The sequence below is a fragment of the Varanus komodoensis genome, unplaced genomic scaffold, assembly GCF_004798865.1.
Source record: "Varanus komodoensis strain SLA01 unplaced genomic scaffold, ASM479886v1 scaffold1, whole genome shotgun sequence".
Taxonomy (NCBI): Eukaryota; Metazoa; Chordata; class Lepidosauria; order Squamata; family Varanidae; genus Varanus; species Varanus komodoensis.
The window spans coordinates 4,780,307-4,790,333 of NW_025335268.1; the positions used below are offsets into that span (position 1 = coordinate 4,780,307).

The following is a 10,027-nucleotide window of genomic DNA, read 5'->3' on the forward strand; positions in this document are numbered from 1 at the left end:
AATAAATAAAGTAGATCTCATGGAATTCTGTGGATTTCCCAGGTGAGTATGCATAGGACTGCAACCCAAAGCTGTGTTCCCAACATATGCAAAATTCTTTAGGGAATCCTTTGGCTAAGATTTTCACTGAATACCGCAAGCTGTTTTTCTTATGGCTTAAATCAGAGAGGCACCACCTTTTGGACCCAAAGGTCACATGACCATACCACTCACACACAGCGCTCTCTCTCTCTCTCTCTCTCTCTCTCTCACACACACACACACACACACACACACACACACACACACCTCTTTCAAATCCAGCTCCCTGCCCTAGCATGTTTCAGAGGCTTGGTGCCTTCTCCGGTTAAATAAAAACAACACTCCACCTAAATACCCAGTTCTCAAACCACACAGCCACCTAGGAATTCTGTGTTTCATCTCTAAGCTTCTCTTTCTGAAAGATCCTGACATCTCTCACTCTAGTTACCTGAGAATAAGAAAAAAAACATCTCTGAACAGGATCTGGGGTCCTCACCTATTCAAACCCGGTTCCTAAAGCAACCTAGGGAACAAGCAGGAGCTCTGAGCATGGTTTCCCAGGCTCTGTCCGGAGCCATACAGACCATTCCAAGAATCCCACCCACACACACTTTCTTTTCTCAGGCAGAGAGCACCAGAATGGGTTTGGGCAAGCCAGTTTTTACAGCCATGCTTGAAAAATTGATACTGAGAGGCAGGTAAAACTCTCATTTAGGCAAGCCATGTACAAAAGCATCACTTGTAATTAGCTCCCCGCTTTATATTTTTCTAAAATTGGCTGCTCCTTCTGGCTAGGACAACTTCCAATACACCCAGCTGAGGACCGTGCTTTTTATCTTACCCTTTGAGACACTAGACAATCCCAGGAGACACTTTTTCCCAAACCATCTTACTGTATACCAGATGATTCATCCATTTGTCCCTTTGTTGTTTACTCTGACCAGCAGCAGCTGTCCAAGGCGCTGCCTCCTACTTGATCCTTTCAACAGGAACTGCTTGGGATCAAACCTGGGACCTCTTGCATGCCAAGCAGTGGTTCAACCCACTTCTGGTAAGCAGTAACTTTGGAAGATAACTTATCTACCAGAATCCAACATAAACATGCCTCGTAAGACATCCAACGCATATGAACAAATGCCACATATTGCCTTTCAATACTAGTTGAAGGCTGGATCCCTTCAGAGCAGTCTGAAGCTGCAGGGACCACAATTTCCACATGTGAAAAGGTCAGGTATTTCATACTTGCTTACATCCCTAAGCACAAAATATAAACTGGGACTCAACCCTTAGGATATGGTGTTTCACAAACAGCAAGTTGACACAATTTTTGACATAAAAACATTTTGTTTATTCACAGTCAGACTTCTTTACAGCTTTTTCCAACCAATAAAATGCACAAGAAAACTTGCACTGATGTTCGTTTCTTAAAAGCACCTGGTACATCTCTTCCAAACAGAATTCTGTTCCAGGGAATTCTTATACTGTAGCCACAGAAGGCAAGGAATAACTTCACAAGAAGTTGTAACAAAATCTTTATATAAGTGAAGAGAGTACATTCCAAAGAGGATATTCATCACTTATTGTCAGCTCATCCATCTTATGTCTTCAGCCCAAGACACCCAACTGACAAACACACTGTCAAGCATGCTACTGTTTTGGATTGTGGCCATAGTATTTCTCAGGCACTATAGAGTATCTCAGTTAAGATTCTTATTTTATTTATTTTTATTTATAGCTGTTATATACTGTCCACTACAAACATCTCAGGACAGTTCTACAATCTTGCAGGTTTTTCAATTGTTCTCTCTCAAGGATTTAAAGCCTCCACATTTTCACCTTGAGCATCTATCATAGCAAGTTGGAAACAATAAATCAGGCAAAAGAGATATTAACTAAATATGTCATACATTTTGTGTATAAAGGTTTTAGGTGGTGGGAAATTCAGTCATACTCAAAGGTCAATAGAAGGCCTATGGCATACCTTAGGTATACCATGAAGCTGTGTCATCTTGATGGGCAATCATAATTTGCAGTATTATTTTTTATTTGTTGGAAGCATTTTTATCCTGTTCTTTACAAGAGTCATGGACAACAATACAAAGCAATAGTGGAAACATACAATAGAATATAAATCTAATAAAACCAGTATTAAATCACAATTCTTAAAATACAGGGAAAATAAAAAAGTTTTGACTTGACACCAAAATGAATAAAGGGTCACCACTGCCTGGAGCACCTCCCTGGGACAGGTTCCAAAGGCGGAGCACCACCACAGAAAAGGCCCTTCTCTGGGTAGCCACTACTCTGATCTCCTTCAATGAAGGCTCCCAAAGAAATACCTCAGACCTGGATCTTAGGGGACAGGCAGGTATATAAGGAAAAGCTGTATATGACAACTGTCATGGTATATCATCTACCCCATGTCTTTCTTCAGGTTAGTAACTCGTCTAAAACTCCTTAGCTGCTAACCCTCACACAGGACTAATGGAAAGTATGGTAACACTGTAGACTCTTAGTATTCTTAAAGAATACTTCATATTGCATACTGTCCAGATGCAAGCCAATAGTAAGAAATCAACTGGTCTTACTGTTAAATAAAATGTTTAGAACTGAGTTGCAAAAAGGGCTAAGGGGGAAAAATGCCCTTCAAAATAAGTTCTACAAAGAAATTAGAAATTGGTTATGTGCTGTCAAATCATCTTTGACTTACAACTACCCTATGAAGGGGTGTCCTTCAAAATGTCCTGTCCTGGGCAGGCCTGGTCAGATCTTGTAAACTACAGACTGTGGCTTCCTTTATGGAATTGATCCATCTCATATTTGTAAGAAAGAAATTAGAAAAAACTAAATTCTAGAGACAACTAGAAAAAAGTGTCATCGTTTTAGTAAATATAACATCAAATAGCTTCATATTTAAAAGGATAATGTAGGGACATAACAGAATTCTAAGTGCTCATGGATAGGTATACGTGCAGCACAATCCTATAAAAATTTACTCAGAAGTAAATCCCATTGTGTTCAGAGGCAAGTGTCTAGCAGAGCCTTACTTCTAGAATACTTTCAAATGAATATCACAGATGTTGATGGACTCACATAAATTCCTATTCATATGAAATACGCTTCTTGGATCAAATTTGTCAAGTACCTGCTCTGTGATAGAAAGTAGGGAATTTAGGCAGTAAGAAAAAATAATAAATTCAATGACATTCTGCAACACGGTATTGTTCTGTTTTTGTGAGGCTAACCATGCAAAAGGTTGTGTGTTGAATGGCTCCTAAGTCGCTGTGCTGACTGATCTCACCCCATTAATTCAAACCATTTTCAGGAGCCAACCTTCATTCTCAAATGTTTGTGGTTCTGACTGGGAATGTTAAACAATACTTGCATTGACTGTTTTTCCATATAGCTCAATACCCAAAGCTCTAAGCAATTTCAAAGACCCTGACTCAAAGGGCCCCATGCCCTCCCTATTTTTGCTTTCAAGTAAATAGAGGTTTGTTTGTTAAAGATTAGTGAAATTCCTACCTACTTTCACTCCTCTATGATGATACAGTACCTTCAATCATACTTCAGTAAATAAGACCCAAGGGAAATTCCAGTGTTTGGTCACATATTTATCCCTAGAGATGCATACACTGACATATTTTTCTGATACAAAGCTGCACCTAGAGGGTCAAGGAATTAAGTGTCAAAGTGCAATAGGTGCATTGGTGAATGCAAGAAAAATTGCTTCCAGACAAGGATTTGCATTCAAAGATTCTGCTGTGTGCACAGAAGGCACTTTGCCCACATGGGGCAGAGAATCCCCCTTTTTAGGGGCGCAGAGCTAAAGACAGGGAAGAAAGAAAGCTATGACTTGCCCTGCATGACTGCAAGGGCATGCTACTTGCACAGATGGACCTCTGGATACAAGCCAAGAACACTTTCTTTAGGTGCAGTGTTTGGTACCCATCTGTCAAATGGGACCATGGCAAGTACTTGCCAAATAGTTACATGCTTTTTAGCTAAGGAAGGCTTTGTCCTTGATGCTGAAAGTTACAAAGCACAGGCCAAAGGTTTAAAAATGTGTGCTGTTTTTACATGGTTTGGTGTTGCCTGTTTCTTTATAACTATCTTTTGGGGAACTGTTCTTTTTCTTTACATCTTCAGCCCACATGGGTTCAATGGGAATTTCCACAACATCATTTCTATGGAAGAGTTTTTGCAGAGTTGGGGAAAGGCCGCCGTTTGGCTCAGGGAAGTAACTCGCCCGAGCGAGGAATGCTTCTTGCTGGCTGCAACATAACTGGGCATCACAAGTTTTCGAGACACACGGGGAACTGCACAGGATCTCTGGACTCTTGTGGTCAATGAACTCTGGCTGGATGGTCACCGAATGGACTCCTGCTTCATGGAACATCTCCCTCAGTTTGAAAGAAGCCACCTGGTAATCAGTATTAGTGTGACACTTCACATGGAGGGTGGCAATGTTCTTCCCTTTGACAAGCTCCCAGATGTGCAACTCATGAATGCTGCTAACCCCTGGCACATCTAACAGTTTGTTTGCTAGAGAAAAGAAGAGAAAGAAGATAACATTCAGTTCAATCTAAGTGAGGACCTAGTGTCAACATTAATGTTATTATCAACTAGGTGTAGCAGACACTCAGAAAGCAGAGGACACTTTTAGAACTAATCCATTTCACAGGGACAGGCCTCCAATCCTGGATTGTTTTGTTCTGGGCAACACTGTAAGGTGTGGTGCTGAAACGTGGCACAGCAGCCTTAGCAATAGCCATGCACATACTTTTCTTCCAATGTTATCAGCCTGTTGCTGGCATTGCAATAGCTTCCACTGTGAAAATAAAGAGTCACTGATTCGACCTACTAGAACAGCTCCTGCCAATCACCAGCACCATCACTGGAAGAAACAGAACCACCACCTAGGCTGAGTTTGTCTGGGCTAGGACATTAATGAAGTTTATTTTATTTAAAGCATTTTTATCCTGACCTTTACAGAAGTCTCAGTTCTCCACCATAAAGGAAAAAAATGGTGAGGCAGAAAACAAGTTCTGAAAAGATTGACTCAAATGAGAGATTTTAAAAATTGAGCAGGCTAAATGGTGTTGCCCATATGGATTAGGTACAAACATCATCATGCTTTAGAACCAACATTAAATATTTAAATGACTAGAAGCCCACACCAAAGGGCTGAAAAAATCAACAGCAGCTTTGGTGGTGCCAAGTTTTGTATTGTTTTTGCCAGCTCCTCACTGGAGAATATTCCCCAGGAATACAGAAGAACTCTATTTCATACAAAATGCACAGTGAGTCCACATGTGCAATTTGGAGTTATCTCTTTGGGACTCAAGAGTTATCTCACAAGTTTTTATTTATTCAAAAATAAATGATGACCCAATCAACCATTGTGTGACAGCCATAAGGCATGTTCATGTTCCATAAGGCAAAACAGTTTAACTGATCTACTTTCTAGTAACAAATGGTCACCCACTTCTAGATGTGTGTGGTGATTCCAGAAATCAGAAGTTCATGACCTATTTTGCACATATTATAAAATACCACATTCTTAAAGTGCATGCTTTCACTAATCCACCAAGATTTGAGTCAAGTTGCTAGTACACAACCATGTGACTCAGTTTCTCAAAGCTCTTGAGAATGTAACTGGAGGTGAGTGTATAATCCCCAGCTACAATTCCAGAAATAACACTGCCCTTAAGCACTTCAAAGGTAAAATGCAGCTTACTCAGTATTTGCATATTAACACTCTTGGGAACCATCTGCAGCAAGATGGTGGCTGTCTCCTTGATAAGCGGGAAAGCTGAAGATAGTATGATGAACACCATAACTATGGTTAAGCTGGGATCAATGTAGCATTCCCAGTTACATGGCTCATTCTCTTCCAGAGGAAGCACATAGAATATTGAAGCTGCTACTACAACAATAACTGAGCCAAGGGCATCTCCCATCACATGCAAAAGAACACCTGGAAAAAGACAAAAGAAACAATCCCTTTAGGGTCTGAGAATTCCAAGGCAGTAGCTACAAACTAGATTAAGCTGAATCAAAACTTCTGAAACCATTTTTAATAAAGAGGATATTAAATAACCAGATTTCATTGGAATATGCGATCACCTAAACCGAGATGTATTTGGTTACACAAAGGAGACATTTGTGGCTTTCAACTCTAAGAATTAAAAAGTAAGTTAACAAGAGCCTAGTAACGTGCACCATTTGATTTATTTATTTGATTTAAAGTTTTTATATGCCGCCTTATACTAAAGTCTCTGGATGGCTTAAAACAAACAAACAAAAAATCTACACACATGTACAACAGTCTAAGTGGAAAACTGTGCACTGTGCCCATCATGTGTGAAAATGGCACATATTTTTTTGTCATATGTTAACACTTTGGAAAACCTTGATTTCCCACTACATCGGCATATGGTAAAACAGACATGTGCATGATCTTTGCACACATGGAGCCAGTGTGGTATGATGAAGAGAGGAGCTGAAGACCAAAGAAATCCAGATTCTAGTTCCCACGAGACCCAGAAGTTCACTGGGTCACTTTGGACTAGTCACAAGCTCTCAACTCAACCTACCTCACAGCGTTATTGTGAGGGTGAAATGGAGCCACATAAGCCACCTAATAATAATACTAACAACAACAATTTATCCAATGGCTATGCCTGTGAAAATATAATCTTCTAATAATTTACTTTCACAGGCTCTACCTGGCTGTGTTTAAGTATAGTTGAACCGCATTACTTTATTTGGTCAATAGTTTAAAAACCTGCCATATTTCCACCATGTTCTTAAAATCTGGTACAAGCATGTGCAGAAACCATCATCTCTAAAGGTGGTCCCTTAATTTTAGAGAACCCCCTACCTCTGATGTTCAACGCTTCAGACTTTTTCTCTTTTTTCTCTGTCACCTCCTCTTCAAGGTTTTTCTGGGTATTTATGGAATCACCTGTATTCAAAGAAGAAACGCTGTGTTGTGTATAAGCTCTACAAACAGAAAGAAAACAATCTTTTCAAAACCAACTGAAATCTTAAATAGTCAAACTCGGGTAGGTACCTGCAATCTTCACCTATGATTTGCTCTCACTTGCATCCACACAGTACAGCACAATCACAAGTCAACAAATAAAAAGTGCTATCACATGGACTTAGTCTTAACAATGTTCACAAAGTTAACAAACACAAGCAGATATAATTTGTGCATTTATTTATTCACATTTAATGGGCCTGCAGTCTCACCCCCACCTGTCTGGTATGGGAAAAATAAAGTATTTGATAAGCATAAACACACCACAAAAACTAAATGGGGGACAAGCATCTGAAGAACAAGAAATTAACAGCAATGCAGTGCTGTCGGGAATGGCCAAAGAAAATAAAAGGAAGAACACTGGAGAAATAACAGAAGCAAAAACATGAAAAGGACAGAAAAATATATAAAGGGGGTTGGTGTACAAGGAGAGAATGAATACAGTCAAATGGTTGTACTGCAGCATTTGAAGATTGCCTGCTTTAAATCTATTTTAAGGTTGTGGAATAATGCAGGATCCATTTTTAAGTGCCCACCAGCACTTTATATACAATATTTTATAGGCTTCTGGCTAATGATGCAGGAGAAAAATCTAATAAATAAATAAATGTGTGATTAAAAACATTAAACACAATGCAAGCTACAGAAATAATGATGGAAAGAGAATACTGAAAAAAAAAAGCAGAAACAGGGAATCTGAAAAATCACAGAGTTAGGAATAAATAGAAATAAATTAGCAATAGAAATAAGTAATAAATCACTTATTTAGCTATAGTGCTAAATAAGGTATAGTGGACAATATTCAGTTTTCCATGGGAAATAAATGTCTTCAGGAGGGCGTACGATGGCAAATAGAAATAAATAGATAAATAAGAATTATGAAGAAAATACTCAATTTAAACCAAATTTAAGGAAACGTAGGAAAAAAACGATGTAGAAGGATGCGGAGAATCTCTAACGGACAAGAGAAGGTGGGGGGAAATGAGAAGCTTTAGGGAGAAATGAAAGCACAAATTAAGGCCAAAGGGCAAGGAGGAAGGAAGGAAGCAGTGAAGAGGGGGAAGAGATGTAGGAAATAGGGGACAAGAGGAGGAAAAGGGCTGGCGGCGAAGAGGAAACCGAGGGGCACCTGCTACGTCAGTGCTTTGAATCTCGACTTCCACTTGCTCGAGGGGGCCGGTGGCTGCCGCGGCGCCGTCGAGGGCGGCTGAGCCGGGGGCGGCGTGGAGCTGGCCGTCGACGGGATGGCCGGGCGGGGGCGGAGGTGAGGCCGCGGGGCTGCTGCTCCCGCCGCAGCAGGGCCACTCCTGGAAGACGAGGAGCCCCACGATGTTGACGGCGAGGCCGAGCGCGCCCACCACGAGGACGAGGAAGGCGTCGCTGATGGCCTCGGGGCCGGCCAGCCGCTGCAGCGCCTCCACCAGGATGGTGAAGTTGAGCGCCGCCAGGAAGACGGCGTTGCTGAGGGCGCCCACCACCTCGGCGCGCCCGTGCCCGAAGGAGGCGGTGGGGCTGACCGGGCGGCCGCGGCGGCGCGCCATGCGCCCGGTGCCGAGGCCCACGCTCAGCGCGATCAGGTCCGAGAGCATGTTGAACGAGTCGGACACCAGCGCGATCGAGTTGCCCATCGACCCCGACACCAGCTCGGCCACGAAGAAGCCGGCGGTCAGCACCAGCATGAAGATCAGGCGGCACGTCTGGCCCGTGTAGCGACCCATGGCGAAGGCGGAGGTCGAGCGCCTGCGCGAGCCGGCGAGGCGAGGTAGCTGCCCCGACTTTAACCCTGAGCGAAGGGCTGGCTGTCGGGCGGGCTTGCTGGATCCGGGCGCTGCGCCTCCAGAGGACAGAGGGAGCCGAGCCGCGGGTGTGCGTACTCTGCCCGGGGGGGATCGCAAGGAGTGTCGAGCGCCCTGTCGCTGGACTTTATATGTGACGCCGCGCCAGCTGCTCTGCACGTACGCTCGTCTTTACGATGGGGAAGATTTGCGGGGCCACGCCAAGAGAATCTGCTGGCTAAGGCACAGTAATAAGCGGCACCCCACCTCCCAATGAATCGATACCACCTAAGGCCAGCCAAGTTGCTTTGCCACTGGAAGCAGAATATGCTCTTCCCTGGCAATAAAAATGCAAGCCTAATTACCTAGGTATTAATTACCTAATAATGTGCTGCCCTTTCATCCCAAAGGTTGTTGCTGCCTCACTCTGCTTGCTAAGGGATTTTTAAAAGAGCCCAGGTTACCACTTTTTGCTCCTTCCCCCTGGCAGGACACCTGCTTCCTTTCCATCAAGCAGAGGAAGCTTCCCTCATCTCAGTGAAGGAAAAGCGAATTTCTGTTTGCCATGCATCCAGTAAGCGTTCCTTAGCCATGGGAATATTTGGACTTCCAGGGCCGTTATTAGCCACCTGGCTGGGAGATGTTCAACTGGTGAAGTTTTCCCCCACCACTGGAAACCTGGGCCATGTTACACTGTTTTTGCATGGCACTTGTTGGTATCCAGCTTAATATGACATGTTATGTTATACAAACTTGGACAGCAGGGCTTGTCTGGATGCTAGACAACCTTCAAATTAGCCATGGTTTGTTTTAGAGTGCTGTGCAAACCTGGACTCCCAGCTCAACATGACAGCCCCTGCAGATAAATTAACCCACAGTGGGCTGTCCTGATGTGCAAACAAACTCATTTAATCTGAAATCATACACATTTAACCAATTTGTATGGACATTTTCCACTTTGAGCCCAGAGCTGCAAAGAGACTGACATAAGAGACTATTGCAAAGAACAGTCAAAAAGCTTGTATTTTTTTTTAAATGCAAGTGTAGCACCACATACAGGAGCATATAAAGCAAGGTTGATATAATTCATAGCTCGCCACCAGGCTTTACAAGTGCCTTTCAACCTTCCCTAAGCCTAACCTCCCAGTTGTATTGGGCTGTGACTCCCACCATTCCCACGTTC

General features: G+C 42.7%; 1 protein-coding gene across 1 annotated transcript; it reads right to left on the reverse strand.

Annotated features, from left to right (window-relative positions):
* Positions 1–4,078: 4,078 nt before the first annotated feature.
* On the reverse strand, positions 4,079–8,787 carry SLC30A10 (solute carrier family 30 member 10). The gene is made up of 4 exons (XM_044449795.1): positions 8,199–8,787; positions 6,908–6,991; positions 5,762–6,001; positions 4,079–4,566 (listed from the first exon to the last, which is right to left on the reverse strand). The coding sequence occupies exons 1-4, from the start codon at positions 8,785–8,787 to the stop codon at positions 4,079–4,081; spliced, it is 1,401 nt and encodes a 466-aa protein (XP_044305730.1).
* Between the last annotated feature and the right edge of the window lie 1,240 nt (positions 8,788–10,027).